Source organism: Lineus longissimus, chromosome 5 (genome assembly GCF_910592395.1).
Source record: "Lineus longissimus chromosome 5, tnLinLong1.2, whole genome shotgun sequence".
NCBI lineage: Eukaryota > Metazoa > Nemertea > Pilidiophora > Heteronemertea > Lineidae > Lineus > Lineus longissimus.
In genome coordinates, this window is record NC_088312.1 from 12368610 (window position 1) to 12385718 (window position 17109).

Here is a 17109-nt window from a genome sequence, read left to right on the forward strand (position 1 = left end):
CGACCTGATCACATCAATTACGAGACCTTTAAATTTCATCCGCGCTTACTATTTCACTGCGCAAGCTGTGGAAAAGACACAAATCTGTAAAACAAAAGTCAGCATATATTAAGAATTTAGTTATTCTAATGATCTGCTCCTTACAACGTATGAAATATATCTCTATAAAGCGACATGTGTTTTGAGAAAATATAGTGCAAATAGACAGTCTGCGGATAGATCGGGCACCTGCTGAGTAAACAGGCTGGAAAAATCCTGACACTGCTAGTTTTGTAACAAGGTTGCTTATTGGGTGGAAAGTGTTGCTAAGCAATGCATTGCAGATACAGCAATCGTTATTTCTAGTGGAAAATCCCGATGTTCCTAGTCTACGTCATAGATGCTATTCAAAATAACTCAAGAGGATGTACCTCCCTTGGTTGTTCGGATCTTGCAGTCTATAAATAGTTCAGTTTATTTTTAGAAATATGTATATTAATTTAGATGATGGAGATGCCCGGAGGAATTCGGATTTGCCTAAAAACCCATCGATTTGTCTAAATAAATATTTGAGGGGGAGGAATTCCCTTTAGAGTAAAGTATTATGAATAAAATTACTTGGCAAGATTGATCAGCCACTGGCACAATAACGGAAACCAGTCTGTCAGTCAGTTTGTTAGAATTAATTAACTGAAATTGATGACAACCACTTTACGTCACGCTGTACGTATAACCCTGCTAAGGTTTTATGAAGGTGAGGTATCCCAGCAGAGTCAAGGCGAGGGAACTGGCCAAGTGCCAAATCCACTTAACCCAACTCGTGCCTCGTACGGTAATCAGTCGGGTCAGCGAGGTCACGGGAAACAGCAGGTCGACTAAGCCTTTAATAAACTAATAACTGATTCATTTACTCAAAGTGATCGCATTTGAAAAATAAACAGTTTTTCTCAACAAAAACTTCAGTTTTTGGCCAATTATTTTAGTTTGACCCTTAGCTTGATTTTTGGTAGGCTTGCACCGCGCGTCTAACGGGTAGGCCTACTACTTAAAGCGCGTTTACGTGCAGAAGAGTAGGACCGGCAGGGTAAGCTTGTTATTTATACTGCTAATATGTAGGCTGTAGCCATAGCTTAAATAGTAAACATCTGCTTTAATACAATAATGACCGGATTCAATGCATAAAAGCGACTACTGACCCACAAAATCACCCCCAAGTTCACCACCAAAAACACCAAAGTTCAATATGCCGAGGGACAAAACTTACTCTAGGTAGTCTAATGGATATATACTGGCATTCAAACATTTATTATCTACATGTTTCAACATTCTATCGATCTGAGTTTCCGTATGACGTCAGTGGCTGTCATCAAGCCTTTTTCTCAGCCTTGAGCAAAATAAGACACGCACAAGAGGTTCAATATCTTCGTATGCCATTCACCATGACACTGACCGGGTTGTAAGATGGTTACGAAGTCCTGATCCGGCCCGGTCACCCGCAGAAAATCAGGGGTTAATGTTCGCTTCTCCGGCCCTGAAGGGAACATTAACCCCTGATTTCATCAGGATGGTTCCGGGTTGGCCTCTGTTTCATTTCGTGGTAGAAATCAACCGGTCTTAAATGGATGAAACTAGAGTATTTATGCATTTGAGATAGCGCTTGGACAAACATGGCCAAAACCTCAAACTTTCGTGCATTGACAAATCGTTAGATTTTAATCAGGTCCCCGTGCCTAGTGGTCCCATACGATTTTGCTTCGGCCATAATGGAACAAGGAAGCAAGTTTCTGCAACTACAAACAATTGAAGAATTAGTATTACTTAGTAAGTTTGTGAAATTACCACTGATCAAATTAGGTTTGTGCAACTAACATCACTCCTCGAGTTTGTCAAACTACTACCAATTAAAGGAGTAGTTTCCCCATGAAGCTCGTGCAACAATCATCAATTAAAGGAGGAGTAGTTCAATCAAGCTTTTTGTCTTACGAATAGAACTCTTCGCAATCGATGGTTCTGTTTTCAATCATGTGCAACAGTGGGGTTTTCCTTGTGTTTTGCTTGTTTGCTAATACATGTATTAAGGTGTCTGAATTAAGGTGTCTCTTCCAGATATCAGGTCGTAATTGCCTTATTGTCAGACATAACGATTATTATCACAAGCTTAAATGAAATGGTCCAGGGACCATGTGCTCATCTCGGGTAATGTAATGCATGTCATTTGCAGTGGATATGGGGAGAACAGTTTCAGGCTAGTTTCACCAGTTTTGATTCCATTGAATGATATCATTCTTCTCGGCTCAATGGCACCATAAGGAAATTACCTGTACCATCTAAGTATAGCCTTTTGGTTATAAAGTTGAACAAATTTCAGGGTTATTGAAGAGTGCACATGACACATGGAAATTGGTTGACATCTGTTCAACAGTTTAGGAGGACTAGGACTTTGTTGGATTTTCAAGATTGCGGCCTGGTGGCCATATTCTTTATGGGATTTGACTGAAAATTAGGGATATTGATAACAGCACATAGATACATAATCACATGAAGTTTGGTTGCAATCTGATCATTAGTTTCGGGGTAATAGGACTTTGTTTAATTTTCAAGATGGCCACCTGGCGGCCATATTGGTTGATGGATTTGAATGAAAATCAGGGATGTTGTAGAGACTACATATATATACGATCGCATGAAATTTGGTTGCAATCCGACTTTGCAACTCGGGTTTCATGTCATTTAACCTTATACCCACCATAAAAATTTCGTCACTCTACGTACACACCGACGGACTACGGACGCCACGGTATCGTATATTAAGCTCCCCAGAGATGAGCAAAAAACAGGCCTACATCCCCGATATACATATGTCGCTATCAATATGAGAAATCATATTATGTCCTTAAAATACATGATATGATTAGAATGAAATATATGAGAACTTATTATCAGATTACGTACGCGACAGCTGCCCGGCCGTAGCGTAAAAAAAGTAGTCCGGGTTCGTTTGTCAATGAGCTCAGAAAACACCATATCTCCCACGCATGGTGTCCCATTCATAGGAGACTCCACAATCAATATATACCCAGCCTCTCCTCTGATCCATGTCCAAATATGGCATCGCTTGCCCTGACGTCATCAAATCGATCGGCCCCGATTTAATTCACCGGGTTGCCATGGCGATATCGATTGTCTGCATTCATTCTTTAGATGTAAACATTGCTCAGGTTCCGCCGAGACAACTATTGCGTTTCCCGTGGCAAGGTGTTTGCAGTCTTCTTACGTTTTTAATATAAAGCGCAAGCAAGCAAGCAGTGTTTGTTTTTCATCATCTTGCGAAGATTTTGTAGTTTTTTCGCGGTGAGAATGAATCTCTGCATCAGAGGATACAAATGATTCCATATTGGGGCCAATATTGCTCTCTTTGATCAGCTGTTATTGATTCATGACGCGGAAGGCAGTAGCAATCTAACCCACAAGATATTGGTGACCTCAGACACTGGCTTCGGGTCACGGAGAAACGATTTGTCATAACAACTCCATGATACTCTCCGGATGCAGTAGATCGGCCTCGACCCTTCCTAACGACAGTATCTAAATCATGACGAGTGGACTGCCTCAGGAGTTTAGAGTTGAAATCATGCACGGGTTTAAGGGGTAGTCGCACAGAATCCGACAGGAGCTTTCAAAGTATTTTCTTTTGAAATGAAGGGCTAGCTTTTCGTTGAAATGACAATTTATATACAAAGATTTAAATGGCAGTCTGCAGTCATTATTGTTACACTACAGCCCACACCAGGTCCCTCATTGATGCTGTTAATTCCAACCAGCGTTAGCAGTTGTTTACACTAAAATGTTTCACTAGTCTTCAGTTATAATGTGTGACGATTTTTTTCCGGTTCTCGGCCACGCAACAATCATTAAATGTTTATCTGACCAACAAAGTAGTCAAAACTGCGAATCTGATGTTTCAAGTCGGCTACCCTTTTATCATAGGCCTACTGAACTTCCAGCGGTATTGCCTCCATAGCTTCCGCCCATTGACGCTTGAGCAGGGTCAAGATGCCCTTTAGAAAGGCTTTACATTACAGGAGCGGATCGAGCATATTCGGAACGCCGTCAACAACAATTAGTAGATATTAGAGGTGTAATAAGGTCGTGAACATGCGCGAGGAGGATGGGGAGGTGTACCGCGAGGGGGTTCTTTCCGTCTTCTCATCGGTTTATCATCGACCTTTTATGATCGTTTTATGTTAATTCGACAATAATTAGGCGATAGGGTTGCAGTGAAAAAGCAGACAAAATCACATGGTAGGACTGGGATTAAGTGTTTTAGAATATAAACTGATGCATCACTGTCGGTATTGGTTGTCTTACCGAACATCGCCCTGGTGGAGACGCCATTTCACCAAAAGCCTCGGCGGCGTCATACATTTTACCTCCACCCTCGCCGCGGTGTTTGGTGCGACATTCTAAAACAACTTGATTCAGAGTGAACCGCACATTACAGTGTAAATGCACTATGCGCCAATGAAGCCTCGTTTTGAATTCAGCGGTTCTGGCTAGCCAACAATAACCGCTTGGGTTGGTGCAAAATGTGGAAGCATTTCAAAATCATTTAAAACCACATTATTCGTTATTACATTTGAGATGTTTAGAATAGAAATTGATACCTCACTGTCGGTATTGATTGTCTCACCAAAACCGCTCGGGTGGAACTAAAATGTAGACCAAAACTTCCGCTTCAGTCGGTTTTGGTCTACATTTTAGCTCCACCCGAGCGGTTTTGGTGAGACAACCATAATACCGACAGTGAGATATCAGTGCCTTAAATCAAACCATCGATTCCTAAATTACTGGTGCGATATGAGTGTTTCTATGACTGGCGAGTCACATTTGCTTCAAAGGAAAGCGCGTACATTTTAGAAACCTAAAGAATACCCATTCCAACAAAAATATGATTAAGCGAGCTTTTATTTCTTTTCGCTTCTAGTCAAGACGCTGAGTAGTCCAGTGAATAAAGCACTCGAAAATACCTCCCACGCACGAAACAAATTATCAGTGATAGGCTATAATGGTCAACGCTTTATAATCATGCTGTCACGAATTCGTGGGCAAAACAAGCGCACCATTTTTGCAAATGCCAAGCCACTTTAAAAAAAACCCATATTGAATGGCTTTTAAGTGCTGTTGAGTGACATGGTTATCGATATTTCCGCAAGCAGGCTGTGATAGCTGCGGTACCATTCCTTGTCTTCCCGCCCACCAGTATTTGGAACGAACGGCTCGAGCGGAAGAGATTCCTTCGCAAAATGATGTAAAAAAGGAAGTTTTCGCCGGGGAGAGAAAATGCACCACCCACTTAAGATTTCGTTAATTGAATAACTGACAGAGTCGATAATGTATGTGGCATTAAGTGAATTTCACTGAAGACAATTGGTGAACTTTTCGGTAAAAGCTATACCACATACTCTTTCGAAGGGCAACGAGTCGACAAGCCAAATCAAGGAAGAATTGTGATGAGTTGCGTATAGTTCAACATTCCATCAGAAACTTAGTTGTGATCCCGGCCACCCCTTTCGCCCACAAAACTGAGATTTGAAAGGCCGGAAAGTTCTCATGGAGGGATTCCATCGCACAAATGTGGAACAGGTGTCCCTTGAGACAAAGCAAAGTGTAAATGTCACCGATTGCGATATCATCAGGTTGATTGATCATGGAGGGGGAAGCCAGAGTCTAAATGCCAATGATAGGGTTAGGCAGCGCACAGGCTTGGTGGGCAGGATGGATCCTACTGGGATTGAGGTCTGTTTCTAATCTTCTTTCCTTTGATTGACGAGTGAGGAGGAGGAGGAGGAGGAGGAGGAGGAGGAGGAGGAGGCGGAGAAGAAGAAGATTAAAAAGATGAGGACGACGATGGAAGAGAGACGAAAAAAAGAAGAAAAAAGAGAAGTGTAGGACAGCAACCATGCAGGGTAATAATCGTTGGTATAGTGCCCCTGGTATCATTGGTATTAAGGAACAAATTACCGTTGTAATGGTAGTCGGGAAGTACATGTACCCTCACTGGGTATCCGAGGTGATTGCAATGCAGGACAGCAAGTCTCAGGTTCAGGTAATTACAATTCAGCACGATCGTCTGCCGAGAGAAAGATCGTCTGGAAGACTAGCGCGAACATGGCTGTAGTGATAATGCAACATTGATGACTTGCGCATGCAATCGCTACGTAAATGTCACGAAAATGGGCTTGGGGTTACGTTAGTCGTGCATGGGGAAGGCAGACCGATCATTTTGCTTGAAAGATTATCTTAAACTGAAGAGAAAAATGGAGGCCATACTTTATTATAGGATACAGCAAAAGTCAGAAATGATAAAATATTTAGTGCGGGTCGAGCAAGCCTCCTTGGCGAGATGGAGAGATGTGGTCTGGATGGGACGGTGCACCATCTGCCATTAATGAACACACATTAAAATGACCGCTTCGATTTGAGCATGAACAAGCAATCAAACTGTCTTTGAAAGATTCTAGTTCGCGTTGATGATGAATGCCAAATGGCCTCTTGTCAGAAGTGTAACTTTCTCGAACATAGCGCCATTCAGAGATGTTCTATTATTAGTGGACTAGACAACAAAACATGACTTTCAAGATATTTCCAGCGAGATGGAAATATAACAATAAGTTTCCAAAATAGACGCATCTATGTCTCAAATAGAAAACCTCGTTTATTTTCATCAGAGAAAATTCCCTATAGTCGCTTTCAGGTTCTTTCGTTTACGTCATCTCAGAATCTCTCTCATCACATCAGATACAATACACAAGAAAAAGTCCATTATCAATCTAAAAAAGCTTTCCTTTTGGCAGGTGCAGCAGTACCCTCGATTCATGATATATTATTACTAAACCCAGACAGCCCTTGATTTCAAGCTCACTCAATCAGGGTTAAGGAAAACAGGGACCAGCAACACCAGGAACACCAGACAACTGGTCCCTGGATCTGTCGATATTGTCTATGTCCTTTGAACCCTAGATATTGGGAAACAAACAGCCAAAAGCCGGAGGGAAACCTGGATGAGAATCTCTGGCTAGCAGATTGTAAGACTAAGATAATTTGTCAAGGTTAGGGTGAGGCACCGGTGAACATACAACTCGTCCCCAGGAGGCTACGATTCGATGCGCTTGTATTCGTATGTGTTAGTTAAAGGTTCCTGCATTTGAGGTTCTTTTACTTTTCTTGTGTTTAAAGCATTAACATCTGGTGCTCAGGTGGTGAAAGAATGCATACAAGCATACATGACGTATATGATGAACTGCCAGCTATAAGTATACCGAGATTGAGACTGGTAGATTAACAAAGCAGTTTTATATACATCGCTAGCAAGCTAACAAGGGATATAAAACACGAATGGAAATATGATGCAGATTAGAGATTCCTGTGAGCGAGGCTCATCTGTTGGACGAAAGATGAAAGTAACTCTTTCAAACAAGATTTTTCGCAAAAAAAAATTACTTTGTTGATATCTTATAAGGATGTTTCTAGACATCAAAGACATTGCATATCATCCTACGTTTACCGAGAGGGAAGAAGGAATAAACAAGAACGCCATCAACAAAAAGGCCCTAATCCAGGGTGGGAACAGGAGCGATCCGGCTCAGAATAAATTTCAACGTTTTCTCTCAATTGAAGAGAGGAGATGCAGAACCACATCAATACTGACCTTTCCATCACAAATGCTTATTTCCAAAAAAAGTGTTTCACGCCGCGTGTCATCATCCTGAGGAAATCAGGGGTTAACGTTCGCTTCTCCGGCCCTGCACCCTGCTTGTGTGCAGGGTGTGCAGGGCCGGAGAAGCGAACATTAACCCCTGATTTCCTCAGGACCCGTGTCATAGACAACGCCTTTTTGCATGGACAACAAGGCGTAAACTAACAGCCTTATGCGTATAATCAAAAATATATAAGACGAGCTCATATATTTTTGGTATAATACGTGGTTATTTGAGACGCGCTAATTTGGAGATTAAAGGTGGGACACGAGGAAGGAGCTGGGGGTCAAAGTTTTCATGCGACTAATATTCACTGTCTAGGACCAGGACTGTGCGTCAGCGATAACAACCTGCATAGTCTTCATACAAGCATGAATACTGAGTTTCGATGAACTGGTGGTATGGGAGTGACCCCAACTGGCGACTTCATGTATTTTAGTCTGACCTAGCTAGCTCCTGCCTACTGTCACCTTTGAAGCCATCGCTGCTATTTGTGCAAAATCATTACGACTCTAGGGCATAATTATTCAAAACGAGTTTCGTCTCTAACGCTGGCGTTACCTTAACTTGGCGTAAAGTCTGATGGACTTAAGTGAAGGAGATAACGCCAAGTTAACTCATCACCTGTTCTGCGATAGTTACAAATTTTGTTTTGAACACCTAATTTTTATGTGGAGGCAGGAGCTATGTACTACAACATAATATACGATGACGACAGTCACAACATCATAGTATGTACATGTATACTATCCTTTTTAGGTCAACAGCATACGAGGCTGACCCCTTCAAATGTCAGAGTACAAGTCACCCACTGCCGCTCAGTGAATCTGAGTCACGACGCGTTGGTATCCTCCCCTGAATGCCAAATCAGCCAACCTCTGTATCAGTTTATTCGATCGAGTCAGGAAAAAGTACCATGAGGGGAATGAGCCTGCCCATTAGTAATCGTATCATTAAATGTCAAGCCCCATCAACAGTGTCAAATAAAATGCCAGAGGACAAATTTTCGCGAAGAATGTCATCAAATTGTTTTTCAGCACGACATGGATTGAGATTTGCTTAGCTTATATAGGTTATGACACGGGCTTAGAGGCAAATGAAGGTGGTTATTTTGGACTTGCTTTACCAAAAGGTGGTTGAACTTGATACGCTCTGCGTTCGTATAATCATAATAGGATAATGATATTGTAGAAAACTGTGAAAAAACAGGCCTAGGGAGTTCGCGTCACTCTTTTGGTTGATAACAAAAACGACAACACTGGAGGCGGATATAAAAATAGAGCTGATACAGTATGCTCAAAGGTCCGACTGGACTATTTCTGGCCTCGGCATATAAATATATAAATGCATGCAAACCTTGGCCTGATCACTGGCCCCTTAGAAAGGTATGATCACAATCTATAAAGGGCTAAAGGTTAAAGGGTCGTACCTTCTCAAGCGCAACCTTTTCCATTGCCTCGGCAGTTGCAAACATTCCTGCAGGTGCCGGGAGAGTCGCCGCCGGGACCACGCCGCAAGCCATAAAAGCCATGGCGCTCTGCATCTTGACCCTCAAGCTTTGAATCGACTCCGCGGACCCGGACTCCGTTACACCAATATGAGGGGAGATAATGGACAGAGTACCTCTGATGGCTCAGAATGGGCGCTCTGATGCCCGAAAACAAACAGAAGAAATTCGATCCAAAGCGTATACCACTCCGAGAGCCTTATGACAGGGCCAGGAGTTAAACGAGCATTTGTCTAGGATATTCTCTCCATTCTATCGGTGTCACCTAGGGTACGGCAACATTGCGTGACGTCTTCGCAGGCTATACAGCAGATTTAGCCCAATCGTAAAAATTTGTAACAATCTGAGCCAGCGCAAATAAAGGTTTACGGATATTAGAAAAAACTCCCTGAGAGGCGTTATTATTGGATATTAACACGGTTTCATTCGAAGCTTTCGATATAAGTTTACGTTTATCCACGGTCATATTAACATGCTGAATGGGTTTCACTTCACTGGGCACCAAACGAGTTCTACCGCCAAATATCAGTAGGTCATGGACTGTTTGGATGATTAGCACTTTAGGATATCTTCGATGAGTTTGTCTGCGTTTGTCTGTTATGACATTTGGTGAAGGCCGATGGCGTGATTGTCACTTGTTGGAGTAAGGAAATCGTATCGAAAGAAGATTCTTAATGACCTTTTAGCTAAGATTTTAGATATTACCGGCAGAACCAAAGAAACTCGAAATTCTTCGTGACTAACCAATCTTTGGGAAAGGAAAGTGTTTGACGACCATAACCGACTAAACAACTGTGTCGTTAAACAGCTTAATTGTTGATAGCATACCAATGCAAAGAACATGAAAAAAACAATCGCAATCTATACATACCGACTATCTTAAGCAATCATATTGCGACCAAACTTGAATGGAAAGTTGGGGCAATGGATAGCCCATGAACTTATGCGCGCTCTGAGACTGATAGGAGCTTTATCCTCTTACGGGTTCTAGTTGGATGTCATATAGCTACATGTAACACAAGCATTGGAAGTCCCCAATACCACTGACGAAATGAAATGTATTGATGTATACATCTTGGCTCGGATTTCCCCGTCAAATTCGTTTTCCCAGCAATTCCAAGTTTACATAATATCAAAACAACATTTCACATATAACCATAGATGACTTCCTACTTCGAAAAACAACCTCTTCCCTCCCAATTTCGAGATCACTCCGGACAAACCTCACCACTTTCTCCTTTCATTGTATAGATAGCCAATCTGCCGAATCAGTCTGGCCTATATTCCCTGGTTTCATAGCTATAACTGAATGACTATAAATTAAAAGAAGAAAAAGTTAGAAAAGTCCGAACATTGACCAGGCACGTGAACGTGGCTTTTATCGGGCTCACGAGACACGGAAGACGGACCAACTGGTCTATTGGTATGCTATAAAGTGAGTAAGCGTAATTTCAAAGGAAGTAACCTCCTTGTGCATCGAATAAAAAGGAACTTAATTTATGAGCAAACATAAATTTCTATCTGTCGAAGAAGAAAGTGAAACTTGCAGAACAATGTGGTCAGCTCGCGGCTCTTGTCTTTCGAACTACATGTCTTAACGGTTTTATACAGTTACATCAGAGTAACATGTAATGACTAAGAGAATTGTTAAACATGTAAAAAAACCATGCTGCCCGTGTTTTAGCTTTGGCCAAACCAACATGCAGATAGCAAAGGGAAAAAAACCAATCAGATACAGTTAATAGTATATGGTGCATAGATAAGGCGTCTTAAAGAATCTCTGACATTTGCAATGATAAAAGATTCAAATGTAGAATGCAAAAGGGCATGGTGCTGATCTGCACCTTGGCGGACGGATCGATACGCCAGATTGCGTGCGGGGGTGGCGATGAGGGAGAGTCCGCCCGCGCACTTTATTGAATATCTGTGGCGGATGGTAACCGGAGAGCGAAGACAATCAAGGACAGTGTCACCCCGGAGGAAAAGGCCTCACCTATAGCCGAGGTAACTGGGGTTTGCCATATTTGAGAAAAAATCAAGAAGAGAAATTTCTTGATTTACATGTAGTTGAAATAAAATATGTTGCATCTCTTGGTCACATTCAGCTTGTACACGTGTCGCCTTTAATGATACTCAAAAGAAAGTTATCTCATATTGTTTCCTCAGGAGCCCCAAAACGAAATTGTACATGGATAACAACGCTATTTCTTTCATGACATAGTTCGTTTGTGGTCATAACAACAAATCATCTCGCTTTGAAATTTTACTCAATGTGACCGGATAAATGCGGTTTAATACGAAAGTTTACTTTTGCTCAACTAAATTCATGAAACAAGTATTTCTGGTATTTTCATAAATTTGACATACCGAGTCACCGAGTTCCCTCGGCTATAGGTGATCTCCTCTTCCTCTAGCATGTCTAGGGCGAGAGTTAAAGGTAATTCCGTCGTCCGCCGAGGCTGAAGAGAGAGGGACGGGCGGACCAATCTACCACTTCAGTAGACTGACGATGTTCTTGTAGAAGTGTGGCAAGGAACAGAAAAATAGTTTTTCCCATCTTTTCCTGATTCACATGCCCAACCTAACCTGTCAACGCCTGAATTTATCTTCCTGGCCACGTCCTAATCAGCGTGGATGTTCGTAAATACATGTATACCCTTAATATACGAGTGAATACGTTTCCTCATCAGCATGACCAGCATGACCAGTCTGCGAAGAACAACTTTAGATTCACCCACAACCACCAATGAAGCACAGAAAGAGAAAATTACCTTGGTTACAACCTTCGAATAATTGCTTAAAGCTAGTTAGTCCAAGTTACAACTGAACAGGCAAAAGACTGGTCAGAGAACGTGAGAGTATTCTCCAATCTCGTATATGCTCAATATTGCTTATCTTAATGTCCACTAACGACATGCCCAGCCCACACATTAAATTCATATTGATTTATTAATGCAATTTTGCTTGATAGAAACCAACACAATTGAAAAAGAATACTTTGCTTGGTCAGCAGAACTGGAAGTGAGGCAGCAGGTTTCAGGTCTGTAGATTGATGTGGGATTGGACCCTGGGAACTGTATAGGCAGCACCAGGACTGGTGACAGCAAGCAATAGAGGATATGATAATCTTATAGATAGGATTGTCCAATATAGGTTTTGCTTAAGGCTAAAGAAAAATCATCGTCAGATAGGTCACGTACAGGTAGGGTGACACTCTTCTCAGATATTACAGTTTATACTTTTTGCCCTTTAAGTCATATAAAGGGTGACATTGTCTTTCGATAGGCACTATCTTGCTCAATTAAATCATTACAAAAGTAACAGTGACTCTCGACAGGGAATGCTTTTTAAATTTGCTCTTTAAGTCATTGCAAAAAACATAGAATTTACAAAGGGTGTTTAGCTTAAAACAGCATTTAATGTCTGAATAGACAGAGTCAGGGCCTTGCAGGGTTTCTTCATGAAAACCGCATTAGGCCCTGAAACTGATTATGTAGAATTTACACGCGTCTAACTCTTAAACACCCTTGGTAAATTCGGCCCAATATTGTCTTTCGATAGGCAATGCTTTTGGTCTTCAAGTCATAGCAAAAGTGACAGTGTCTTTCGACAGGCCATGGCTTTTGCTCTTTAAGTCATTGCAAAAGTAATAGTGTATTTCGAAAGACACTGTCACTTTTGCACTTTTGCACATTGCATGGGTGACAGTGTGTTTTGATAGGCAGAAGCCTTTGCTCCAGTGAGTCATTACAAAAATGACAGTGTCTTTCCATAGCCAATAGCTTTTGCTATCTTATTCATTGCAAAGGTGATCGTGTCGTTCGACAGACAATGGCATTTGCTCTTTAAGTCATTACATGGGTGACCGTGTCTTTCGATAGGCAACAGCTTTTGCTCCTTAAGCCAAGAATGAGAGTTTCTTTCCATACGCAATTGCTTTTGCTCTTTAAGTCATGAGGGGTGACAATGTCTTTCGACAGGCAATCAGTTTTGCTCGTTAAGTCATTACAAGAGTGACAGTGTCTTTCGATAGCGATCGACCACCCAAATATCACGACAGTTTGCCGCAGCAAGGCGCGTTCAGGCTGATGGGTTGTATGCAACGCGTTATCGAGAAGCGGGAACACGAAGTACGTCTTATTGCACGGTACTCACTGGCGCACTTCAAGATATTACACGCAGAAATGTCTTGAGTAGCTGACTGAGTGGTTCTAATCGGGAAAAGTGGCTGGATGAAGTGGCATCGTGTGTCTCAGAAAGACATCTAGGGGCCGATATTTCTCTCAAGGTACGCGTGTTTATCGATTTTGCAAGGAGTATTATGTTATCAGCTGGTACTCGTGGCCTTTGTACACTGTGGAGTGTATTTTTTATAGAAGCGTGTTTCGCGTACGGTACGGTATTGTCATGTTTACTAGATATAAGGGTATCACATTTGCGATGTTCTTATATGAAATTGCGGTTATTTCTTGGTGTGCGTGAGGCGCGGTAAAGATTTTCATCCAGGCATTTATTTCAGAATATAATCAAAATCTATCTCAAAGATAGGATATATAGGATATACATGTATACGTTTTTCAATGCATAGAGCGAATGAAATTTCTCAACTTACGGATACTGATAAACCCCCAAACAGAACCAATAAAGTGTATTTCGTATAATAGTTATTGTCTTTGAGATTCCAAGATGGCCATCGAATAACCCGGCGGCATTTTGAAATCCAAGATGGTGGATGCTGCGAGACCATGCCTAATTCGGAATTCCCAGATTGCCGAAGCCTCGCCCGAGACCTTGTTGTAGACGGCCAGATAAGATTCATTAATGGTTACTGCTTTCTCAGCCGCAGATCGTCGCGATATGACTAAGTCATGGGAATTGAACACAAGCCGAATACCTCCAATTAGTTATGAGTCCCAGTTATAAATGGGTAGACAATTTAAATGTAAAATCTTGGTTCTCTAATTAGGTCGTCAACAAAAGGTGAAGCACTAGGTTGGCCTTGCAAACCCTACGAACGACAAAGTACGAACTACGAAGGTCTGATCTGTTATGCCAAGTCGTGTACTGCTTCATTTGCGCGACACTGGTAAGCAAAATCCATCTCCTGTTCTCAAATTAGTTGCACGAGAAATCTGGGATATTATTCAAAAAGGTCGTCGATATAAAAGTACTTCGCACTTCGTCCTTCGAAGCACTTCGTACGGGTTACGAAACCTGGCTATTGTCTAGTGAGGAGCTATTTTGTCGCATCTGTTATGCAGAACCGCGGTGAGGGTCCCAGGGGGTCGGTTTGCTAGACAGGCTGCGGAGAATTTGCGCGTGGCGAGCAAAATAAAGGCAATCGAAGTCAAAGCAACCTACCTGAAACCGCATTTTGATTTCACTGTTGAGCTATTTAGGAGTAAGGTTTGTCAAATATCTCCCAATACAAGGATAGGGATTCCGAGGCCTGGGAAATAGGGGTTCGAACCTACGACATATATATATAGCACACCATATGGCAGACACACTCATTATCAGCATGCTCTATGCAGACAGTTGACAGCTGTCAAGTGCACGCGAACACGAGGTGGCGGGAAGATGGAGAAAAGCGGGAAAAATTGGTCCTACCTTCTTCAGCCTGGCCGCCTCTTGGTGTCGAGGGGCTATAAATCGCTGGTATCTTCTGTTAGGGAACGCCATCCACGCGGTATGGCAGCTATCAATGGCTTCAAAAAGCCAACAGAAGGTGCACTGTTGACAAATCTGGTGCTGTTGTCTGCTCAAATGCAACACAGGGATAAAACGGCTTGAATGGATGCAGGACAGATATGTTGCTCCGATGGTAACGGTTAAGTCAGAATTCCCTTAGAACCCTTATAACTAAAACCCTTCTTGCTCGAACACACGCTATACTGTATATGTTAATTTCAGCGCAACGACGGAAAATTGTAAATTTCCCCACGGGTTTGTGACGCAAGCAATGTTTTGGTCTCGCACCAATCGAAGCCAACGTTTCATTGTTCGTAATGAATTATCGATTTCACCACGTGACCAATGGTGCATTATATGAATGAAATCTTCGACAACCAGAATGCGTCGCCATGGCAACGCCTACGTCATCCCGGCCGAACCTTGGCAGATATCCATTTTGTCTCAATACCAAAATAGCTCCATTCATTGACGAATAATTGGGTTGTTTCTGTATATTTCGAGTCCGCCAACGCTTTCTGAGGAGATTTGATATTCCTGGCTCTTGGGAGCAATATACACGGCAATCCCCTTGGATGCAGGGAGTCCCGTTGCCAGGGCGACAAAAAGCTTGGCGACGTTCTATTTTGGGACCTTCTTGCTTGACATGTCTATAAATGGTAATTCCCACCGCCGAGTTCTTCGCCCTGCTGTCTTGGGTTGTTATTGGTTAATGGCTTTCAGGGTGCGGCCATGTGGTTTGTTTATTGCGGAGTAGCGCAGGATTCTGCGAAACATGAACCTGAATCACGCGGCGTGAGAATGAAGCAATCATGGTAAACAGAGACATTTAACGGTACAGAAAATAGTTATTAAAAAATGGCAAACATGAACAGATGCATGTGTATTGATTCGATTGCTCCCAATTTCCGTTTGAGGCATTAACCCGTAACCTTACTTCAATTTTACTAAAAGTAACCAGTAACCTTAGACACAATACAACCAAGAATAGCATGTAACATTAGACAATAACACTTTTAGAAGAACATACGTCACGAAGTAAGTCACTACGACAAAGAGGGTAGAGTGGTCATGATCGCCATGTTTCCAATTTGACAAAATTTAGATCACCAACATCATTTTCTACGAATCGTACAGCGGTGGTATCATGTCTACTAGGCCGGCTTTAGAGATATGGCCAAGATAAAGTTAACAATGGGGTAGTATAGCCGTTTGAAAAAAATTCCGATTCGCATACCCCGCGTAACGCAAAGGAATACGATCAATGGACCCGACTTCCGGGAGGAATATAGCCCAATATACAGTGAAACCTCCCTTAGCGGAACCTCTCTATTAAGGACAACCTCTCTATTAGGGACACTAGTTTTGGTCCCAAATTGGTTGTTTCCATTCAATTTGACCTCTCTAATCCGGACAACTCTATTAAGGATATCACTTGTCAGTCCCGAGGGTGTCCTTAATAGAGAGGTTCTACTGTAATAGGTTCGATCCGCTACGCTATATACCTTTTGCTAAGGGACGAATTATTATTGGTCTAGAAGGAAAAGGTTTGTACACAGCGAAATCCTGAGCTCGAGAACAGAATGGCGACAAGACTAGGGGTCGAACCCGCAATTAACGGACACCTTGCCCACATCCTCCCAGAGGAGGCCTTTTGGGTCCCTCCTAAAATACTCTCACAAAAGGCGAGCGCTTTGAATGGATCTACCGTAGCCCACTACGGTGTATCTTCACTAGAAAGTGAGGAGAACAATTCTCTTGCATTGTCAAGGCAGGAGGGCACGAACCAGTACTTGAATACCCACACACAACCTGATTAGGAGCCGCTGTGGTGTAGTGGCTTGGACTCTCGACCAGCGGTCAAGAGGTCCCGGGTTCGATCCCCACTGTCGGCGTGAGACTGTAGGCTGGTCTCTCTGTCTTACTTGCCTCTCTGCACCCAGGTGTATAAATGGGTACCGGTCAGAAATGCTCAGATTGTAGCGCTGGTGGAGCAGCTCATCTGAGGTCTACTGAAAGGTTTCAGGACAGACTGGGGTTAAAGTGTAAAGTCGGATGACAACCTATATCGTAGTTGATATCAGACTATAAATCCTATAAACTCTAAACTTTAAATTGACACCATCCATGAGAGCAGCAGAATTTCATATAAAACGATGCCTGTTTATTAAGATA

General features: G+C 42.3%; 1 protein-coding gene across 2 annotated transcripts in view; it reads right to left on the reverse strand.

Moving 5' to 3' along the window:
* Nucleotides 1-15132, reverse strand: part of LOC135488208 (terminal nucleotidyltransferase 5C-like) — a 28642-nt gene extending 13510 nt beyond the window's left edge. Inside the window, exon 1 of one of the 2 annotated variants that reach the window (XM_064772702.1) lies at nt 14854-15132. In XM_064772702.1, coding sequence (XP_064628772.1) covers nt 14854-14925 — 72 coding nt within the window. In that variant the 5' untranslated portion in view covers nt 14926-15132. Of the gene's footprint in view, nt 1-144; nt 199-14853 lie in introns of those variants that run through there. The other variant, XM_064772703.1, reaches the window with a different exon arrangement.
* Between the last annotated feature and the right edge of the window lie 1977 nt (nt 15133-17109).